The 24812-nt window shown below is 32.3% G+C and overlaps 1 protein-coding gene and 1 pseudogene across 2 annotated transcripts in view; both read left to right on the top strand.

Moving 5' to 3' along the window:
- Positions 1–4955, top strand: part of LOC144556520 (uncharacterized) — an 83337-nt gene extending 78382 nt beyond the window's left edge. Inside the window, exons 3-7 of the mRNA XM_078304900.1 lie at positions 3249–3282; positions 3469–3705; positions 3795–3878; positions 4028–4097; positions 4428–4955. Of these exons, the coding sequence (XP_078161026.1) occupies positions 3249–3282; positions 3469–3705; positions 3795–3878; positions 4028–4097; positions 4428–4757 (755 nt within the window). The 3' untranslated portion in view covers positions 4758–4955. The remainder of the gene's footprint in view (positions 1–3248; positions 3283–3468; positions 3706–3794; positions 3879–4027; positions 4098–4427) is intronic.
- Positions 4956–8521: 3566 nt separating this feature from the next.
- Positions 8522–11717, top strand: LOC144557369 (heat shock cognate 70 kDa protein-like; annotated as a pseudogene). Its single transcript, XR_013512637.1, has 2 exons — positions 8522–8762; positions 10245–11717. The product of XR_013512637.1 is annotated as a heat shock cognate 70 kDa protein-like (transcript).
- Positions 11718–24812: the final 13095 nt, after the last annotated feature.

Genomic DNA, 24812 nt, shown 5'->3' with positions numbered 1-24812 from the left:
AGCCATTTTGAAAATCGCTGATCCAACGGTAGCTTCTGATTTTTACTGTTTGGTAAGCCACCGTTGGATCAGCGATTTTCAAAATGGCTTAATAAATAGTAAAAAATTTCAGAAAAATGTAAAATTTGGTTTCCAAGCAGATATTAATATGGAGAAGAAGATGAACGGTTCAGATCGACTTTTTGGATTTTGAAATTTTAAATTTCCACCGGAAGCATTTCGGCCCATATGCTAGAGGAAGCACGTTAGCCGTACTCTGTATATGTATATGTATATGTATATGTATATGTATATGTATATGTATATGTATATGTATATGTATATGTATATGTATATGTATATGTATATGTATATGTATATGCATATGTATATGCATATGCATATGCATATGCATATGCATATGTATATGTATATGTATAGAGGCCACTATGCTATCCATAGCACCCCAGCCTAACTCTACATATACATATATTATACATATATTATATTATATATACATACACATATATTATTAAAAAAATGAGTTTATAAAAAAAAAATCAAACCATGGATATTTTCTTTCTCTAAACTCTAAAAAAAAAAAAAAAATATATACATATACATATATATATACATAAACATAAATATTATATACATATACATATCTATACATATGCATATACATATACATAAATATTATATATACATATATATGTATATTTAGATATACATATACATATACATATATAGAGATGGGCTACGGTGAGTTGCGAAGTAAAGCGACTATTTTACTTCACGCTTATATTTTGAGATTTTAAAGTTCAAAACGTCGATCCGAACCGTTCATCTTGTTCTCCATATTGAAATGTGCTTGGAGACCAAATTTTACATTTTTTGAAATTTTTTTACTATTTATTAAGCAATTTTGAAAGTCGCTGATCTGATGGTCCAGAAAATTTTACTGTTCACAGCAAAACAGCAATTTTCAAAAATGCTTAATAAATAGTAAAAAAATTCCAAAAAATGTAAAATTTGGTCTCCAAGCACATTTCAATATGGATTAAATATCTAACGGTTCGGATCGATCGTTTAGACTTTCAAAATAAAAATACGGCGTGAAGTAGAAACGCATTTTACTTCGCAACTCACCGTAGCCCATCTCTTACATATATATACATATACATATACTAGTATCATACCTGTGCGTTGCAACGGGGACATATTATAAGAAACAAATATATCAATGAAAATAATAATTATCTAAAAATTAAAACACATGTTAATAGAAAATTTATATGATTATGTATTTTTAATTAACATTAATCGTGATCTCTGATAACAATTTGATGATGTGATGATTCTTTATTTTTAAGTACCAATGATATCAAATAATAGCTCGATTCGAATCTAATATCAAATATCATACAACAATTCAATATCAACATATAATATGATATCAAAAAACATAAATAAAAAGTGTTATCGTTTGTATGTATAGGACACACACACACACACACACACACACACACACATATTATAAGAAAAATATATATTCACACATACGTTCCAATTTATATTCTTCTTTGTTTCCAATTTAGAATACACACACACACACACATTGATATATTATATATTGGAAATATATTCTAAATTGTCCACACCAATATGTATAGAAACAAAGAAATAAAAATATGGAAATTAAAAAAAAAATGATTTCCATTGTGATTCGTATAAAAATGAAGAAGTAAGGAAACAATAAATAAGAAAATGGAAGGTTGAGTCTTCTCAATTGAAGAGGAAAAATATGGAAATAAAGGAATAAGGAAACAAATAAATATATAGCTAAATTTCATAATTTGTTCATTTTAAATTGTAACGTATCGTGTGGCAGCACTTGTGGTGGGTATGCTTTTAACTAAATTTAGACTTCTATACATAAAAGAGATGCATTTAATCAAAAGAAGACAAATTATGTAATTGGAGAGCTGAGATCAAATCTGAAGTTTCATCTCTCAATCGTAGCCGTTGGCGGATCGGACACCCAATGTGCTTAATAAATAATAATAGAATGGAGATTATACATATATTATAAAAAAATGATTTATACATATAATATTATATATACATGTACATATATATATACATATACATATATTATACATATATTATATTATATATACATACACATATATTATTAAAAAAATGAGTTTATAAAAAAAAATCAAACCATGAATATTTTTTCTCTCCAAACTCCAAACTCTAAAAAAAAAAAAAAAAAAAATCTGGGCCGCAGAAAAAATCTACGCTCGGAATAAAAAATTCTAAAAAAAAAAATAAAAAAAAAATTCGGGGCGCAAATTTTTTTCGTGGTCCGGAATAAAAATTCCGGAGCGCAGAAAAAAATCTGCGACCTGGATATTTTTAATAAAATAATTTTTTTTTTTTTTTGGATATTTTTAAAAAAAACGGCCGCTTTGGGGATTTTTACTTTTCCGAGGTAAAAGAAGAATCTGTATGCATGATTCTATCCAAACTTATTCGTTTGATCGTTTCCCTTGTAACCTTCCGACTCATATCTTATCCGTTGGATTCCTATCCACCGACCAATGGAATACACTCGCTGCATCGCCTTCAGTACCGCACGCACATAAACTAAATTCAATATCTTCTTCTTCTCTTCCAACTTCCAAGCGACCGTTTGGATAGCATGCAAGATCTCTCTCTGGACTTGGTCTACATTCCTTAACAATTGTTCTAGACACTGACATCTGCCTTCATTTATCGAATCCAAATGTGCTCTAAGAGTAAACGACATGATATACTACAGTTTCCCTTTCTGAATGGGGCCGAGCAAGTAGTATGAATGGACGGGTTTCTTCATTTAGCATCCTGACATCAAGTCACTGAAATGTGGGCCCAGTTAAGTGGTCTATATTGTACAGTAATGTTCCTTTCTAATTTCTTCTCTAGTCTCTCTAGAGGCACTGTACTGAGTTTCCCAAAAAAGAAAAGAGGGATTTTAGGAGGGTTTTAGCAACGAAAGAAAGAAAGAAAGAAAGAGAGCGATTGATGAAATCTGAAGCCATGGATTAGGAGAAGTGTAGGGAGGAAAGGATCAAATCGAACATGGAGAGAATGCAGCAGCTTGGCATCCTCAATCTCTCTCGCCATGTCAATACTGCTTTCAAAACCCCTGATTCTAATTCAAGGCGGGTTCTTTTGCCGACAGATGGAACGAAGAAGAAGAAGGTTGATTTAATAAATAACAATAACCCCTCCTTTGCCTTCTAGGCGCTCATCCAGGTATCTATATTATGATTTTTTAGACTTATTTCTATCAAACCCCTGAAAGATAGAGTAATTATAAGTAAAAACTACATGTGCCAGTTAAATGTTAATAGGAAAATTAAAAACTTAATTGGACTAATAGAGGATATATATCACTATCATATGTAAATGTGAATATCTTATATAAAACAACATTTCTAGGTTGCAAAATGTGGCGCCGGTAAATTACATAGATGCCCATGGTAAGAAAAGCAATGATCTTACTGAATCAGATGTAGCATTGCTTGAAGAAGGCAGGAAAAAGGAATTGTACACTGAAGAGCATGACAAATTGCTTGGTTCATGCGAGGCGCCATGGACCCTGTTTGTGGATGGACATGGTAATGATAACAAGCGCATTTATGACCCGGTCAAAGGGAAAACATGTCACCAATGCAGGTAATTATATGTATATATATATTTATGGTTCAATTCAATTGATATAGGAGACTTTTGTTGGTTTAAAAAGATGTAATTATTATTTTCAGGCAGAAGACAATGGGTTATCGTACCAGCTGTTACAAATGTCAAATTGTGCAGGGTCAATTCTGTGGAGACTGTCTTTATATGAGGTCAATTGTTGTAAATTTGTAATTGGTTTATTTTATAAGCTTCTAAATTATATTTTAATTGTATTCTCTTGTTAATGCAATTAATACAGATATGGTGAGAATGTTCTAGAAGCAATTAAGGACCCTGACTGGATGTGTCCAGTTTGTAGGGGCATTTGCAATTGCAGCCTATGTAGGCTTAAAAAAGGATGGAATCCCACTGGAGCTCTCTATAAGAAGGTAATCTTTTTTCTTTTCTTTTCTTTTCATAGAAATTTTGGTCCCTTACTGAGATGTCGTAAATATCATAAATGCCCCTGCAAAACTTCAGATATTGTAAATACCCCTATAAATAGTAATTTGCTTGGTTGGTATTTACATATTAGGAAAGAATTGTTTGTCTTGAAAATAATTAACATCTTATTTAGAATAGTATTAGCTTGGTCGCACTGGAGTAGGAATGAAATTTTCCTTTGAGAATTTGTAAAGGGATGTGCTATTTACCTGAGAAGTTTTCAATCTTTCAAATAAGTTCCTGTTTGTCATAATTTATTGTAATTGCAAATGTAGGTTGTGAAACTTGGATACAAATCAGTGGAACATTATATGATCCAAACTCGTCGGAAGCCAGCCAATTCTAATTCTGATTCTGAAATCAAAGGTGCCTTGTCAGATAACACAGAAGCTTCCAAAGAAAATGAACCAAGACCTAAAATGATTATATCAGAGAAAACTGATGAGAGCATGATAGTGGTTAGTACAATTAATGATGGAGAAAATATGGGAAAACGTCGTCGTCATGTGAAGAGAAAGAAAGGAGGAGAGGGGAATACTGGTAATTTATCTCCATCTCCTGGCCCAATTGCAACTAGGCTTAGAAGACGTCTTTACGGTATTTAAGTTGCTAGATGACTAACAATTAGGGGGCAAAATTGACAACCAAATGGTGGATTTTTTTTTTTTTTTTTTTGATATATAGTGGAGCGGGGTTGATCTTGTTTATGAAATCAAGTGACAAAATGAAAACCAAGTGTTAATGGAACAGTTTTTTTCTCTGTTATGAAATCAACTACATCTTGATATAAGTTGCTGTTAATGGTTTTTGTTGGGTTCATTTTGTGGTTGTTTTTGCTTGGATTATATGCTGATGTTGAAACTTTTTCCTATTCTACTTTTCTGATGTTAAAGGAGGTTCCTTCTCTAATTATTAAGATCCAAGGGTATATAATTATAATGTACATTTGCCACACTGGGTTCCTTTTAGTGATATAAAATACCAGAAGGGTAAGTTAAGGTATCAATGTTTGCATTACAATCCTTTCTCTTGCTCTTGTTAAGCTTATTCGGGGCACTATCTTTCCTCTTCCTCCTTCCAGGGGTGAAAACAGAATGGGATATGAGCGCACAATGCTTAATCAACATCGATCATATGTATTTTATTTAAACTTATAATTTCTTGATTCTAACTTATATGATATGGTTCACTACTGATTCCTTTCTACGGGGAAAAAAGAAGTCATACCTTTGCTGTCATTTTGATGGCCATCTTGAAATATAAGGATATGCATGTTATTTGTGGATATGAGAGCATTGGGTGCTATTTGCAAATAATACAGGGTGTTCTTTGGAAAACACTGCACAATTTTTTTGACTTGGTTAATTGTATGATCAACACATGAACAATGTCTAATTTGTTTTGAAAAAAAAAATTACAGTCAAGGGACAAAATTAAAATATGTAGTACTAATTTAAAAGTAGGACAGAAATACAAGGAATTAAGGTACAAATTTCCCCTGACCATATTCAAAGGCTGAGAAACCAAAGCGAAGAGCTTCTTACCAGAATTTCTTTTACCATGAATAAATTTACAAACGTGCTCCTGGGTCATATGCAAAGGCTGAGGATTCAAAGAGAAGAATTTCTCAGTCGTCATGTAATTTGCTTCTGTCATGTAGGCAAGTAGGTTGGTTGATCAATCTCCATAGCACATGTTTAACAGCTTAAATCGACTTTTTGAACTTTAAAAATAGAGATATGAATCCATAGCACGGGTTGATCGGTAATATGCATATACCATAGCCTCACTCTACAGTAATAATCAAACATAATAAGAAAGAAAGTTCAATTGCTATTTACAGTTCAACCTTAAGCCTATGTAGAATATTGCAATTGCAAGATCTTCTCTCCAATTGGGTCTGTTTTGGGCCATCCTTCAAAATTATACATCTCATCTTCAAATAAGTAGAATTCACATACAGTATGATTCGTGACAATTCAATTTGTAAAAGGAGCTTAGAAGAGTACGTAATATTTGAGTACTCATTAGTGTAATATATAGTTAAATGCCCTCATTTTATTCGATAAATTATGCCCTCAAAGTTTTCTTTTGCAATTACAGTTTTATTATCATGGTGCGTTAATTAGTCATGCTTTGTGATATAATTAATGTGGAGAGCTTCCAAGTTTTGTGAAATAATCGGTTCCCCAACTGATGTTGAATGGAGATAGGAGTGCAAATTGATCGGATATGGATCGGATAGTAGTAAAGCCATATCCGTATCCACTTTTATTTTTCGGATACAGATACGGATATATATATACAGATCGGATATTAACGGATATAAATTCGATATTGGATATCCATAAATATTTTAATAATATATATATTAAATTATACGGTATATCTACTATTTGAATACAAATACTTAAAATTCAAAACCATATCTGTATTTATATCCGTATCCACACAAATATTCAGATATCGAATATGCTTATATAATTTTCAAATACAAATTCAGATACAGATGGATAATTAATATCCGAGCCGTTGGCACTCCTAAATGGATAGCGTTCAAGGAATCTAAATTTTTTATTTGTGATAAATTGATCTCCCAATTTTTTATCAATCACATAAACAAATTATGTGATCAGCTATAATAATTTTGTGAAAGAACTAGAATATCCTTGATAAATTTATCTTTGTTTACAATTATAAAATAATAACAATAATAGTTTGATGACATTTTAGTAGAAAAATTATTAATTTAAAATTGATATTGAAAATTGCAAAGTATATATAATAATTGACTAAAATATTTAAACAAAGATATTCTAAACATTTTATATTTCATGATGTTTTCTATTTTACATGTATAGTTAAAAAATAGTTTTAATTATTTGTGATATTATATCTTACATATATAAAAATAAGAGAAAACACATGTGATAAAAATAATTGACTCGATAACTAGAGAGCGAGTGAATATTAAGATTTTTAATGTAAAAGAAAATTGTAATTAATTTTGGCATGAATATTGATATTCAATTAATTTCTCATTTAATATCCCTCCAACGCATTACGCATATGGGAAGAAAATTGGCATTGGAACGTGAAGACAAAACTATTGAAAAGAAGAAGTAGAACTAATATACCAGCCGGAGATGCTATTCTTGGGGACACATATCAAAGAGTGGAAATTTTATGATTACACCTCTTTTCTTTTCTTTTCGTGTAATGATACATATGTGGTATACCGTATACGGAGAGATAATTTGGTTCCAATAGGAAATCTCACTTTTCGCGAAAGTTGATCGGATTTAGATAGCTAGGTTTAGAGCTAAGTTGGCGTGAGTTGGAACACCGACCTCTTTTCTTCCTCCGATCAGATTCTCCAATCAGTAGACGAAACAAGAGAAGGAAGAAGAAAAGAAGAAAACGGGTATATAGTACTAGCTCTCTGTAAGCAGTGCTTTAACTCCTCAAACTGAAATACTATGTTTTTTTTTTAACATTTTTTTATCCTTAATTTGAAATACTATGTTTGTCACTTTGATTGTTGCAATTCCATGCCATGCCATGCCATCAGTCGGCTGTTTAGTGGCTTTTGCAAGGTCGGTAAAGTAAGAGCATCTGAGGTGTTTGTGAAAATTACTACAAGGATTTGCTAATTTTAGTTTATCGATCGGTTTATTTATATATATATATATATATATATATATATATATATAGAGTTAGGCTGGGGTGCTATGGATAGCATAGTGGCCTCCCGTGCTACGGCTCAATATTCAAGTTTTCAAAATCCAAACAGTCGATCCGAACCGTTCATTGTTTAATCCATATTGAAATGTGCTTGGAGACCAAATTTTACATTTTTTGGAATTTTTTTGCTATTTATTAAGATGGTTTGAAATCGCTGTTTTCCAGTGGTGCAGAATTTTAATAAAAACAGCGATTTTGAAACCATCTTAATAAATAGCAAAAAAATTCCAAAAAATTTAAAATTTGGTCTCCAAGCACATTTCAATATGGATTAAACAATGAACGGTTCGGATCGACCGTTTGAATTTTGAAAACTTGAATATTGAGCCGTAGCACGGGAGGCCACTATGCTATCCATAGCACCCCAGCCTAACTCTATATATATATATATATATATACTTGTCGACGAATGTAGAATGGCCCATATTTCATATTCCAGTTAATTAGTTTGTCGGTTCTTGCTCAGTAATTAATTCCAATTCTTTCCTTAGTTAGTTCAAATGGTTATATTGCCCAAATGTACATGTTTAAATAAAATAGCTTTGTACAGTGTAATTGATGAACTAATGATCCATAAAACCCGTAAAATCTTTTGCTTACTGTAGCCAACCAAATTATATAGGTCATGGCTGGGAGAAGTGGGACTATTGCGATTGGAATCGACCTCGGCACCACATACTCCTGCGTTGGGGTTTGGCAGCATAATCGAGTGGAGATCATTCCCAATGTATATGTATATGTATATGGAGAATAATCGAGTGGAAGCCGTACCACATCTTCTTACGTGGCCTTCGAAGGAGCCCAGATACTCGTTGGTTATGCTGCTAAGAATGCGGCCACCATCAACCCTACCAATACTGTCTTTGGTGCGTTTCGCTCTTCTAATATATTATTTTTCCTCGTTTGTTAATAACTCAAATGTCCAGTTTTTATTCCTAGTACTGCCTCTTATTATGGTTTTTGTGATCAAGTGACTCATGCACAAAGTTTTCGTATTTATTTCTCGCATAAATTTCGATATTCTTTAGTTTATCACTAGACTTGCTAGATGTTGTATACTATGTGGAGGCATCACTCAGTACACAAAAGTAAAAGCAAAAGCACCAAATTTATTATAATAGGTACCCTTCTCCTTTCATTTTATCACTTGGCACGTTGGACCATAAATCGTGTCATTTTCTGATCAATTGGATGTTCTGCCACTCAAATAAAACTCTTAGTACTTTATCAATTTTCTCTTTTATCATTATTTATTTGTTTTATTTGGTGCTCCTGCTTGATGCTTCTTTAGATAACATCAAACTTCATATTTTGACTTAAATTGAGTCTTAGTTCTTTTAAGTTTCCTTATAACTAATTCTTTGTATTGTTCTGCTGTTCAAAACAGTGCGGGCTTATCTTGATTATTGCTCTAAACTTTTTAAGTGCCAAGAATTTGTTTTTTTTTTTTTAAACTTGGAAGAGGCTCCCAAGTGCTGTATTGATAAATAAACAGTTCTTTACAACACACTCTGTTATTACATTCTAGCCTCAAAGTCTATGCCAAATCACATCCCTAGTAACATCTATGCCTTACCATAATCCTGGTAGAGTCTAAGCCACCATTCCCACTACGCCAAAATAAGGTTTACCAATATGTCAGGCGGTTTCTTCCTGACCGATCTGAATATGACACTATTCCTTTGGTTCCATATATACCAGCATACACACAGTATAAGTACAGGCCCCTCTGTTTTCCATTTCTCTGGTTTACCTCTTGTATCTTTGATCGATTTTTTTCCCAAATGGATAAAACATCGTCTTGATTTAGAACACACTGAAACCCCATTCTCCTATTTAATTCATCCCAAACTGAGGCTGCACATTCACACCTGAAAAGTAAATGGCTAGCAGTCTCCATCCCACAATTGAGGCACATCACACAGTTCATCTGACAATGGATTTTTCGCTTTGAAAGGACATCCCGGGTTAGAATTTTTACCCCTGAGTAACAGGTAACTAAAAATCCTAACTGTTGGTGGGGTCTTAGTTTTCCAAATTTGTACATTGGCATCCTTTATTTTCCCTCCTCACAGTTTTTCATAAGCCGATTTTGCTGTGTACTGTTTTTTTTCTGTCCATCTCCACTCAATTAAATCGCATTCCTTTGTCAGGGTAGGCAAGGGTTGTATAGCTCTATCTGGTGCCAGGTCATGTATAAGAGGTAGTGCATGCATTGTCAGATGAACTGATTTATTGCTTCTGTGATATAGATCCATGCATTGTAGTTGACTAGCAATTAATTACTTACTAGCATTGTAGTTGACTAGCAATTAATTAATTACTTGCTTGTTTTCAATTTCTTTTAGATGCCAAGCGGTTGATTGGTAGATGCTTTTCTGATCCATGTGTCCAAAGTGACAAGAAGCTGTGGCCTTTCAAGGTAATTGAGGGCAATGGGGATCGGCCCCGCATCATTGTCAATTATCAAGGTGAGGAGAAGCAATTTGCTGCTGAGGAGATATCTGCAATGATTCTTACAAAGATGAAGCAAGTGGCGGAGGAATTTCTCGGTTGCACGGTAACAGATGCCGTAGTCACTGTCCCTGCATACTTTAATGATGCCCAGCGTCAGGCCACCAAAAATGCTGGTCTTATTGCTGGCCTAAATGTTATGCGTATCATGGACGAGCCGACTGCAGCTGCTGTGGCTTACGGCTTTAATACAAATGAAGTTAACTCTCCTGTGAAGAAGAATTTGCTTATATTTGACCTTGGTGGTGGCACTTTTGATGTCTCTGTGCTTAGTATCAGTAATGGTGTAATTGAGATGAAGGCCACTGCTGGTGACACTCATCTCGGAGGGGAAGACTTTGACAATCGCATGTTAAATTTTTTTGTGGAAGAGTTTAAAAAGGCGCATAGGAAGGACATCAGCAGCAATCCAAGGGCTTTGATGCGCCTTAAGACCGCATGTGAAAAGGCGAAGAGAATCCTCTCCAGCACCACCCAAGCTACTGTCATCCTTGATTATCTCCACGAGGGTATTGACTTTAATTCCTCAATCACTCGTGCTTGTTTTGAACAGCTTAATGTGGACCTTTTCAAGAAATGTATTGAGACTGTGGCAAATTGTCTCAAGGATGCTGAAATTCAAAAGGACAACATTGATGGGGTGGTTCTCGTTGGCGGTTCTACCCGGATTCCGAAAGTCCAACAACTCTTGAAGAATTATTTTAATGGTAAGGAGCTGTGTAAAAGCATCCACGCAGATGAAGCTGTTGCATATGGTGCTGCCATACATGCTGCAAAATTAAAGGGGCATGGTCCTGAGGATATCAAAAGTTTGGTGCTCATTGATGTTACCCCACTTTCTCTTGGCACCGATTCCATCCATCATAATTCCAAAGAACACGTCAATACCAACACAGATGTCGAAAGAGTATATCACAACAGTTGATTACCAATCTGAGTTCACAATTGGAATATATGAGGGAGAGCGTGTGAAATGTGAAGATAACCATCTGCTTGGGCGGTTTATACTTTCTGGGATCCATTTGGCACCAAGAGGTGAAACCGAGATGAAGGTCACCTTTAAAATTGACAGTGATGGCATATTGCATGTGTCTGCTGAGGAGCCAATAAGTGGTAAAAAAAAGGAAGTGACCATTTACAGAGAGGGCAGTCTCAGCAAGGCAGAGGTAGAGAGAATGGTTCATGAAGCAGAAAGGTACAGGATGGAGGATGAGCGACTCAAGGAAGCTGCTGATTACGAGACATTTAGATTTTGATTATTGGGGAATTTTTTTTTTTTCCCTTTGGTTGGGTTAGAGTAAATAAAAAGCCGGTCAGAAACATTTCACTCACATACTTTCTAATTAAAATATTACATCTACTTATCATAGCTTTTTTCTAGGGAGACTACTGTAATTTCAGTAATATCATAGCTTTTTTTTTTTATGAGATCTCTAATCTCTGGATTCAGGGTTGCATATTTGCATGATGAACCTTTTTTTTGCAAAAGTGATGAGAATATTATATACATGGCTGTTCACAGTTCATACTTCATACCCAGCTGGTTGTGTTGGGAAGTCAAAATCAGACTCATTTATTTTTTTGGTTTCTTTCATTTACTATTTATTATCTATCCCATTATTCTCATACCTAGTTGGATTTTAGCTGTCATTCAGTAGGCATCCATTATTGTCACTTTCCCTTAGACTTTAATTATAACCTTTCCAAAATTTTATTAAATCCCACTCTACTCATTTTTAATATTCTATATTAATTTATATTAATTCCTATAAATAAAAAAAATCTGCAAAAACACACTTCATGTCTTCATTTCATTTTCTCTCTCTCAAATAATAATAAATAATAACATATTACATAAACTTAGATTCTTTTTGTGTTCTTTTACACAAATACATAGCATACATTTCACTCGTAAACTTTCTAATTAAAATATTACATCTACTTTTTGCTATGGAGACTACTGTAATTTCGGCAATATCTTATTGTTTGTTGATTAGTTCAAGTAACCGGTTAGCGAGTGTGAAGTGATCACTAAAAGAATTTGGAAAACACAATTCTAAAAGTATATTAAATCAATTTTAAACGAAAAATTCAAATCATTGAAATTCATGTATTTCATGAGTGATGCATGCATGTACATGCAAAATTTTGAAAGTTTCGAATTTATACTACAAGATCAAGCGGTCAAAAAAATAATATTTTATATGTTATTTTATAAGTTGTCTTATATATTTATTTTTTATCATTTTTTTAGAATAAATATGATCCCAATGTCAAAATCTCTCTTGTGTCTTTGCAATACATCTCCCAAAGTTAATTTATTTATCCCTTAATTATATCTCTCTCTTTGGTGTCAATTTATTTACGCAAAGAGAGAGGAAAAAAAGGGTAGGCCAAGGGGTTGGCGCAGAGCTCGAGGTTTATATGTCTTGTACATGCAGTATTATTGCTGTTTTAAATGTTTGAATATACATTAGTGTTTGAAATGGAAGTTAGATAATATTGGAAGTTTTTCTAATAAATTATTTGGGAGATGCTCTCGAAAATTTTGTTTGAGATACAATTATTAGGATAAAAACAATTATGAAAATAGTATCTTCCGAATAAAATTTACCTAAAGAGAATTCCAGCAAAAACAATTAGGAAAATAGTACTATCCATAATCAATTTAAAACTATAGTATACCAGCCAAGACAATTTTGAAAATAGTATTAGACTAATAAATTTACGAAAATAGTATTCAATAGAAAACAATTAGGAAAATTGTATCATCCTAGTGAAATTTACCCAAAGAGAATTACAGCTAAAATAATTTTGAAAATAGTTTCATGCGAATAAAATTTATAAAAAATAGGATTCACTCGAAAACAATTAGGAAAATAGTAGTACGCAGACAAAATTTTAGAAAATAGATTTAAAGGGAAAGCTATTATTAAAATAGTATAATCCGAACAAAATTTAGCTAAAGAGAATTCCAGCAAAAATAATTAGGAAATTAAATAGTAGTATCGATAAAGAAATATGATTAGAGAGTAAATGATTATTCGCCTCTACATATATAATATAATATAATATAATATAATGTCTAACCAGAGACGATACAATAAATATGATTTAGGGAGTAAATTAAAATAATTGGTCAAGAGGGACAAACAGGTTGGTTGAGGCAAATGTTAATTTTCATGTGGTTTTTAAAAGCTGATCTAGCTACTTAATTACTGTTCTGTTCCTCAATTTCTGACCCATTAATTCCATGAATATATAATTACACTGAAGCGGCCACTGTGATTTCTAACTTCATTAATTACCGATGGAGAAACGGTGCTTAACCAATAACCATCACAGTGGCCGACTCGTGGGCTCCGTTGGTCAGATATGCGCGCGGTTTGCGCTCGCAACTTGCATCCTGAGTTGTTTCTGACCGACTTTTGCTAAGTATATGCCAAATGCCATATGTTGAACCTAGCTATAATGGGTCGGGACTCATTTGTGTTTTGTCTTCGCATCAACATACCGATCGAAATCTTCTCCATCGGTCGTAGCTCATAATGTAATGTACTTGGTACTTACACTACATGCACTATGTAATTAAAGAACCGCAAATCATTGTTATGGTATAACCACCAAAATACATGCCCAACAAAATATCAGAAGAAATCAGTATGCAACTTGGAGAAAAAATGGTTGTGGATATATAGATCTCTTGGATAAAAACAACCATAGCTTTTAACAAAAATAAAAATAAAACATTAAAAATACTTTATTGTGTTTACAAATATACATTTCAGTTTTAATTCTTATACTGGTGAATAAGCCACTTATAAGATATATTATTCGATGGGCAATAAATTAAAATCTTGCCATCGACATCCATCGAAAGAGACATTGGTATGTTATTCTCCTCTCAATTATGCTTTTGAAGATGCTCACACAGAAAGTCGTGCAACTAGTATTCAAACGTGTTTTTTTTTTTCTTGGTTTGATGCCCGTAGTATATGATATATATAGAATTTTTTTCTTAAACCATAATTAATAAATATATTTTTACTAAACCAGCATGATTATTTTTTTTTTCCATAAACCACAAAAACTGAATTGCCAATTTGATCTCTCAGTTTTTTTTTTCCATACCGAATTAGCAATTCGGTCTAGCCCTTTTTTCACTTTTTCACAACTGCGGCCACAGAAGATCCCATTTTCATAGACACCGAAATGAGGATTCGGTCTTGTGCAATTTTTTTCCCAGACCGAAAGCGGGATTCGCTCTACTGATTTGTTTTACCCACGGCAGCAGACCCTTCTTCCTCATTTTCTTCTTCCCTCTCTTCTTCTCCATTTTCTTCTTCCTCTTTCTTTCTTCCTTCATCCAATTTTTTTTTTTTAACTCTCAAAGTTTGTGTAATTTTTATTCTAATTGCATAAGTTTGTATAATTTTGAAAGGAGATCAAGAAGAGCTTCAGATCTACAAATTTCATTAGGTATGTGTTTAATTCTTTTATTTTTGATAAATAATCCGAAATTATGAATAAATGGTTAGAATAAATAGTTTATGTAGTAATTGTAGTATAAATAAATGATTTATGTGTAATTTTTTTTTTGTAGTATAAATCAACAATAGCTAACTCCCTCCCTCTCCAAATCTTGTTGTATGCAGGCTGCACCATTTTGTATGCATTTATAACTGCAAATCGACATGCTTTAATTGACATCTCCAGGTCCTCCTGTAGATCAGGTTTGATTATATCTGCAATCATCCTGGCAGTCAGCTGACGACTGTCTACTTTACAAGCAATACTGTAACAATTGTGCTCGTATGGGTTTGTTGCAATTGTCCAATTTCCCGTCTCAGTAGTTTTTGCATATAACCTCCATAGACACTCCTTTGCTTTACATATAATAATATAGCCAGTACGTTGGTATGGATTTGTTGTAATTCTAAGTTATGATTTAGGGCAAATCCACCAAACTGGGATTTAAGATTGGCTTTGGATTCAAACATCTGTCCCACTGAAAATTGACCGTCAATTATGGGTGGATAACCAAAAAATGCTTCATCCTTGTACGGCATCGGCACATCGTCATTAAATGTCGAAAAAGGATGCTGCAATCCTCGATTAATAAAGGAAATAGACATTTCTCACTCCTTCATTACATCTTGTATTCTAATTTGATCCTCTATTTCAGCTATGTCATCTTCCCCGATAACTCGGTCACTAAGGTCAGAGTTTGTGTCTGAGCTAGTATCATTATTCAACTCATGAAAATGATTTACCATATCATCCATTATCGGTATTTCGGGGGGGGGGGGTCATCAAAATATATGGGTGAATCAGACACCGTTGTGTGTCTACTACTTCCAGGTACACTACCCGGATATGGGTCATAATTGGTATGACTAACAACTGGTACTGACTCAACCACTAATTCAAGAAGTTTAAAATTCAGTACCGGAGTGGCATGTCCAAGCACCATATGCCATATGTCTTCGCAATCTATGTTAAATAATTGTTATTGTTCTGCTGAGCCACGTGGTGCCGTGTTCAAACGAGCCCTGATTGTCATATTGAATTGGCTAGGGAGCAAACAAATGTCAACATATATGTGTTTTCTTTGCTCATCAAAACTTGTTAAGTTAGTAACAGAAAATGTGCAGGTCGGTGCGTTTGAAATTTCGAGTCTATGATAAACATTTATTATTACTCCAGACATTATCTGAAAAAAAAATTAACAATCAATCATCAATATCATTTTGAATTTTAAAACTACTGCATAGATACTGTAAAACAGACTTCTCGACACTATAATACTTTAAAACCTAAACATATCAAAAGAAACAAATAAAAAGATACTAAAATTTTGTATTTTACAATTTTACAGAGTGATCAAATCCATACCTTAACTGATATCTCCATATTATATCTAAATTACAGCCCTGATTTACACTAAAACCTGTGTTTTAAAGCCTATAAAAGTGGACTTTGTACTTGTATTTCGATGAAATGTGGTACTGCTATGCTTTGTTTGGTATTTTGTAGGAAAAATGACGAAAAACTGGATCTGACAATTTTTCATACGGCCCGTATGATATTCCCTACGAGCCGTACAAGATCTGCCCAACCACACAGAAGGTTCCACAACAGAGGCACAAAGTCTCCAAGACAAAGCATAGGCATATGGCCCGTACGGGGCCCCCTACGGCCCGTAGGGCGATAATTCGGAAAATCCAGCTGGAATATGAAATGAGCATAATTTAAGGAGGCCGAAAAGGAAGCCTCTGGGGGCGCGATCTGGGGCATTAAATGAGATATTTCCTCACCAAAAAAAGGAGGATTCACCACTGGAACTTGGACAAGCTTTCTTGGAGCAAAAGACAAGAGGAGGAGAAGAGGAAGAGAAGTGAAAAACGCGAGTTTGCAACGGATCTTTGGATTTTCCACTATTTTGTCATGAACTCTTTCATCTCTTGTTATTTGTGTTATCTTATGAACATGAGTAGCTAATTTACTTTGTTTCTAGGGTTAAGATGTAGTTTCTAGTTTGGTTTTGTTTGCATGCTACTTGGATTTTGTGTTGAATGCTTTGTTTTTACCTTTTTTGATTGCTTTATTTGTGCTTGCTTGAATTGATTAGTCATCCCGTTAGATGAATGTGCACATCTAAGTGTTAGGAGCCAAGTCTATGACATTTAATCCAACCAAATAAAGTATATGAAGTAGGGTGAAACCAAGGAGTACCCGAAAGGTGAAACTTTCCTTGAGGCGAAAGTCCTTGGATACTTTTAGTAAACCAACAAGTAACTTGGATAAATTAGACCAAAATGCGAAAGTTGAGGTTTAACGCTTCTAAGAGGGAAGTATTTGAGTCCGGTAATCGGGTACTAGGTCAAAATGCGAAAGTTGAGGTTAGGTATCTAGATCTGGTCGATAGAAACCCTAAACATTAGCATCAACGCAGAAAACAGTAGCTGCAGCATTAACTCGGGGTCCCCTACGGGCCGTATGCCTCGGGGCTGAACAGAAATGAAATCTGAGCCCTGGAAACGCCTTTTTATTAATTGAAAACAACTTTAATTCTCTTTATTGTCTTTTAAACTTGTCATAAATCATTAGAATTGTCAGAACCAAACCAAACCAATTTTCTCTTACTTCTAGAATCTCAAGTAATTTTAGGATAATTCCGGTCATTTTCTTCCGTCCATGTGGATTGATACCTGAGCATACTCATCGATAGGATAATACACTTGCTATCTGATTTGACAGAGTATAACAAAGGTTTAAAAGGTATAGCTTGCTATACCGAAACTTTGTAAGCATATATTCTGTGCGAACATTAACACTACTACATACAAATTGTAAACAAAACTCATCCACATTGTAAAACCTAACATATCAAATCCATACCATCCAAAGTAATTAAATTTAGCCATTTTAGTAGCTAATTTTTAATTTTACAACCTTATGACTGTAATTGAAAAAAAAAAAACTTACTGCAATTTTTAGATGAAAGCTACCAACACAATGAAGAGACCGATCTGTAAAAACACAATATTTTGATGGAGCTTGATTTTCAACTGAAAATAGTGGAAATGACAGAGAAGAAGAATTTGATTTATGTTGGACGTCGGGAGGGAGAAGAAGAACATATTTAAAAAAAAAATAACAAGGAGACCAAATAGCCATTTCGGTCTGGGGGAAAAAAGGAAGAGTCTGAAATGGCCATTCGGTCCAGAGGAAAAAATAACTAAGACCGAAACCCCCATTAGGTCTGGACAAAGAAAAAAACCACACTATCGGCCACACAAAAAATTGAAAAAAAGGGCTAGACCGAATTGCCAATTCAGTATGGAAAAAAAAAATAGGAGACCGAATTGGCAATTCGATTTTTGTGGTTTTTGGGAAAAAAAAAGTAATCATGTTGGTTTAGTAAAAATCTATTTATTAATTATGATTTATGAAAAAAATTTATATATATATCTGTCACTGTAATTTTAACATAGAGTACAAAATTACAATATCTGACATATATTTTCCTCTAACGAAAGTCCAAACAACTGATGGAATTGGAATATTGTTTAGCAGAGCAAATTCGAATATTGCTCTAACATCGATAGATTCTCTTTGAAGCTCTAGAAAGACAGACACATGCATATTTGTCATATCTAGTGATGCATATGATCAGTGCCTTGAGGATATATAGTAGTTAATTAATAGCCCAATATATTATTAATTTGACCAATTCGGAATTTTGGTGAGGTGCATGATCCTCGCATCGATGCTCATGGCTTTAGTTTTTTAGTGATTGATTTTGAACTTGTAGCTTCCTCTAGCTAGCTGCCACACCATGCTGAAAGAATTCATGACTTCTAAGCAAAAAGAATTGAGTGAGATCTCATAAGAATAAAAAGGATTAATTATATATTAAGTATAGATCATATATAATTCTGCACTTGTATGGACAAACTCTAATTAACTTTTAATTCAGTACAGTACAATGTAACGTACTAATGTCATCTTCTCATATATTCCCTATGTGAATAGTAAAATCAGTAAAATGTGACTTAACAAAACAGTAAAATTAGCAGCCACCGTTGGATCAACAATTTTGTAAAATACTTAATAAATAGTAAAAAAATTCAGAAAAATGTAAAATTTGGTCTCCAAGCACATATTAATATGGAGAACAAGATGAACGGTTTGGATCGGCCATTTGGATTTTGAATTTTAGATTTATGGTCCAATTCACAAATCCCTCAATGCATTGCAATGCACCATAGCCCATCTCTCTCTCTCTCTCTATATATATAGTAGAACTAGGGTGCTCTTAAGCTCACCAAAGTTTTGGTGAGCTTAACTCTAAAACTCATCAAATCAATTTCAAATGACGAATCCAAACCGTTGAAACCCGCCTACCTTACGTGTGATGCATCTACATGTGAAATTTTTAAACATTCAAATTAATTTAGTATAAAGTCAAGCTGTCAAAATTAGAAGGTTAATAAATTAATTTTAGTGCATTCATTTTTTGAACGTTTTTGACCGCTTGACTTTATACTAAATTAATTCGAATGTTTTAAAATTTCACATGTAGATGCATCACACGTAAGGTAGACGGGTTTCAACGGTTCGGATTCGTCATTTGAAATTGATTTGATGAGTTTTAGAGTTAAGCTCACCAAAACTTTGGTAAGCTTAAGAGCACCCTAGTTCTACTCATATATATATATATATATATATATATATATATATAGAGAGAGAGAGAGAGGAGGGTTCAAATGCACCCAAATTTGTGTGCACCCAAATGCACTCTATCTTTCAAATCATTTCTCTTCGTTTTCAAAGTCCGAATAGTCAATCCGAACCGTTAGATGCGATCTATATATTAAGATGTGCTTGGAGACCAAATTTTACATTTTTTGAAATTTTTTTACTATTTATTAAGCCACTTTGAAAATCGCTGATTTTACATTTTCTAGACCATTGGATCAGCGATTTTCAAAGTGACTTAATAAATAGTAAAAAAATTCCAAAAATGTAAAATTTGGTCTCCAAACACATCTTAATATATAGATCACATCTAACGGTTCAAATTGACTATTCAGACTTTGAAAACGGAGAAAAATGATAGTGCATTTGGATGCACAAAAATTTGAGTGCATTTGAACCGTCCTCATATATATAAGATAGCGCCTATTATCGAGTCAAGTGGATTGCAACTTACTTTTTATCTAATTCCCAAGAGTGATCATTCAACGATGACAGATAGTACGTAAATTAATTTATTATTTGAGCAACTATTCAGTGGACTGTAACTTTTAATCTTCCCATATCCATTTGGCAACATTAATTTAAGACGACATGCATGCATGAAAACTTGAAACTGATATATACGAAGAACAATTAAATAATAGAATAACAATATCTCCTCAATTTATGTTAATATGAAAGAACTAGTTTTTCCTCTAATAACAAAAGGCAAATGGTCTCTGTATGAAAGATCATGAGTTCGAAATTCAAATTAAAGTTGGATAGGTTGACCTCCAACCTTTACTCAAAAAATTTATGTTAACATGAAAAGTCCCATCGATTTCGTAGCCCACCGATCAATGTCAGGAGCAAATTATTTTTTAAAGATTTAAGTTTCAAATCTTCCAATTTCATTTTTTATTTATTTATTATGATCGGATGACTATTTTTTTTCTTTCGTGCTCTCTTTTCTACTTTAGAGATGATATATGTATCTATTATTATTTTCATTAATTTCATACACTGTCATATGGTGTTATTTTATAATATAAATATTTAGAGTTTTAAGAAAGTTATTTATTTAAGGTAGCTCTAGTATACATCGTCGCTTTAATTGATATTTTCACCTTAATTATTATTATTAAATTTATTAAATTTTATGCTATCTGATTTTAGTAATCATATTTAGTAGAAGAGAACATGCTGCATGCAAATTCAGGGCTATATAATATTGTAGCAAATTCATATTTAGTAAAAGAAATGAGATTTTAGAGTCCAGCCTAACAGGCACGTAGATTTTTATGGGTAAAGTTGGTAATTGGTATTTTTCTCTTGTAGGTATTCGACACCAAGTTTAAAAATTTCACATAAATTTTTCATATGCTATTTATATATTATCGAAGATATTTATAGAACTGTTTTTTTAATCTTATTTACATTAATTTAAAACCTATTACTAATATTATCAGCAGCAAAAAATTATCTCTGTCAATTTTATTCACAATGATAACTTCACATATATCTTTTTTTTTAGATGAGATTGTATATTCAAGAAACAAATGGCTTTTGAAAAATTATTGCAAGACCAATGAACACTAATTAAATTTTACGTCTTCGCCTGATGTATATGTAACCTCAAATTTATTTTGGCAAAACTTATGACCGAAATTTTTATAAATATCCAAATCAAATAACAAATTACGGAATCTACCCTGCTTTGCAATGAAATTTGAAAAATACCCAATCCGGTTATCCAATAACCGGATTTGATACAAATGTCCGGTTACCCACTCCCCGGACTAAAAAAAAAACAAATCCGGTTAATGGTTAACCGGATTTGTGAATTTTGCCTTTTTTTATTTTTTGTATTAAAATATTAGAAATGTTGAATATATTTCTTTGAAAATAGATGGAATACAATATAATTTGATTTATTAGAAAGACTGCAACAAATAACCCGGATCAATATTTTTCAGATCAAATTTTTCGCGGCTGTAAGAAAAACTAATATATTTCTTTATGTGTTATTGGAAAAAAATAAAAATAATTAGATTATGAGTTATTGATCCCGGTTCAAAAGTCACTTCTAGGTAATCCAGAAAATATTATGATCCTTCTAGTACATTTAATTTATAAAAAGTTGTATCTATTTTTGAAAAAAATCAAAAACTTTAATTTATTTAATTATTGTTTTTCAAAAAGAATTATCAAAATAGATACAACTTTTTATAAATTAAATGTACTAGAAAAGTCACAATATTTTCTGGATTACCTAGAAGTGACTTTTGAACCGGGATCAATAACTCAGAATCTAATTATTTTTATTTTTTTCCAATAATACATAAAGAAATATATTAATTTTTCTTACAGCCGCGAAAAATCCGATCTGAAAAATATTGATCCGGGTTATTTGTTGCAGTCTTTCTAATAAATTAAATTATATTGTATTCCATCTATTTTCAAAGAAATATATTCAATATTTCTAATATTTTAATATAAAAAAAGTAAAATTCACAAATCCGGTTAACCATTAACCGGATTTGTTTTTTTTGAGTCCGGGGAGTGGGTAACCGGACATTTGTATCAAATCCGGTTATTGGATAACCGGATTGGGTATTTTTTGAATTTCATTGCAAAACAGGGTAGATTCCGTAATTTGTTATTTGATTTGGATATTTATAAAAATTTCGGAACTTATGATGTTAAAATTATTATACTTTTATGTGTTTGATACGAGTCCAAAATTTTTATGACCCAAGAATAAAAGTAAATATGAAGAACTCAAATATCATATCAATTGGTGCACAGTTTGTTCTAGAGAAAATCATACATACGCAATCAAAGACATATTTCTTGAAATTTTAAATTGGTCCGAATTCAGTTTTTGTTCATTAATATTTCCTAAATCGTTAAGTTTAAATTTGGTCCGAACTCAAGTCAACTAATTCAATTTTAAACAAATTCAAAATTTAATTTACTGCAGAAGATCGACATTCACTCAAGTTCGATCTTACATGCCTTATATTTGTTGCCCGAAAAATGCTACAAAAAAAGGGATACTTCTAATTCTTGATCCTGGCACATAACTCTGAAAAATATAATTAGAATACACGTAGTATAGTCTTGTTTGGTTAATACATTTTTGTTTGATAGTTTACTAGTTAACACGTGATAGTTATTTATGACAGGAAGTAACACATTAAACAGGGTATTATGTCAAGGTCAAAAGGATAAAATTCAAGTCAAACATTTAATACTAAATAGAAGGTTGCTAACTATTGACAAATAATACTAAATAGAAGGATAAATTGAATGGAGTTCAACAATCATAAAATGTATTAGTAGGATAATTCATTAAATAAACTAAATTTTGGGTAGTAATTAAGTTACTTTTTGGTGTTAGTACATGCATGGTAATGGAATTCTGCAGATGCCTAAGAGGGACCAGTATTCTCTTTGGTACTTATAGTGAGGCTCGTCATTTTAAGATTCGGACTAGTGCAAGAACAATATTATTTGTGCTTTGAGTTTCATGCGAAGTTAAAATAACGGTCCGGATCGATCCACTAATTAGAAAGGAAGCGTCTAATTGTCCACAGCCTTTTGTCCACCATTTGTCCACAGCTTTGACTTGCGCGAATACTGTAAAATTACTTCTACATGCTGTATAATTATACAATATATCACATAAAAAATATCAGTTAATCACAAAACATCCAGCAACTATTTGAAGTGGTCCCATGATAGTTAGAAAAAGATTCCAACTTGCACAACATGACAAAATAAATGTACTTTCAAACTGTACTTTCGGAAATTGCAGTTATAGGAAGTTATTGGCAGTTAGAGTTAGTTATTAGCGGTTATTGGCAGTTAGAGTTATTAGCGTCTGCACTGGGTTGAATCTTGTATACTGTAAAATTGAATTTTGTATACTGTAAAATTGAATCTTGTATACTGTAAAATTGAATCTTGTATACAGTAAAATTTTCAATTGAATCTTGTATACTGTAAAATTGAATCTTCTACATAGTAAAATTTACAATTGAATCTTGTATATTGTAAAATTGAATCTTGTATACTGTAAAATTGAATCTTGTATACAGTAGAATTTTCAATTGAATCTTGTATACTGTAAAATATATATTGTAAAATTGAATCTTGTATACTGTAAATTTTCAATTGAATTGTCTATACTGTAAAATGTAAAAAATGTAAAAAATGCTACATTTCAGTTTAAACTACAACCTGCAAACAATCATGTATACTGTAAAATTGCAAAATATAAACCATAAAATAATACCATGTATACTATAAAATTGCTAAATCTATACATACATCCATCATCACACAAAATCTGTTCACCACAAACAACATCTGTTCAACACAAGATAAAAATATTCACCGCAACATTCAGAATAGCATAATAGCAACAAAAAAAAACTATGGACAAATAACTTTTACATTAAAAACCTCATGTGTTCATTGTTCGGATGAATAAGAAGCCTCATCACAAGAACAACACGTTCTTTTGAGATGTCATTCTGCATAATAATAAAATAAACAATGAAACAAATTCGATTTATAACAAATAAGAATTACAAAATAATCTTACAAGTTATTTACCTAACTGAAAAGCATATGCAGTGTAATCATGCATACAAACCTGTATCATACAAAATAAAACGCATTAAAGAGTACTCAAGTATTTCAACAGCAAAAATAAAAAGATACTTACAGACAAATAAGGATTAATGAAGAACCATTTATCCTTGACAGGCGTCTCAAATTGCATGACACTCAGAACCATTTCAACCAACTACAAAACAAACTATCAAAAACATTCAAATCAAAATCAATGATGTATCAAGTAAAGTAAAATTACTTCATATATCCAGTAAAATTACTTCATATATCAAATTACTTCCTGTATACTGTAAAATTACTTCATGTATCCAGTAAAGTAAAATTGCTTCATATATCCTATAAAATTACTTATATATCCAGTAAAATTACTTCATATATCAAATTACTTAATGTATCCTGCAAAATTACTTCATATATCTAGTAAAATTACTTCATATATCTAGTAAAATTACTTAATATATCAAATTACTTCATGTATCCAGTAAATTTACTTCACGTATCCTGTAAAATTACTT

Source organism: Carex rostrata, chromosome 7, assembly GCF_964058835.1.
Source record: "Carex rostrata chromosome 7, lpCarRost1.2, whole genome shotgun sequence".
NCBI classification, from domain to species: domain Eukaryota; kingdom Viridiplantae; phylum Streptophyta; class Magnoliopsida; order Poales; family Cyperaceae; genus Carex; species Carex rostrata.
The sequence above is the reverse complement of the archived record's forward strand: the minus strand, read 5'-3'. Positions and strand labels throughout refer to the sequence as shown.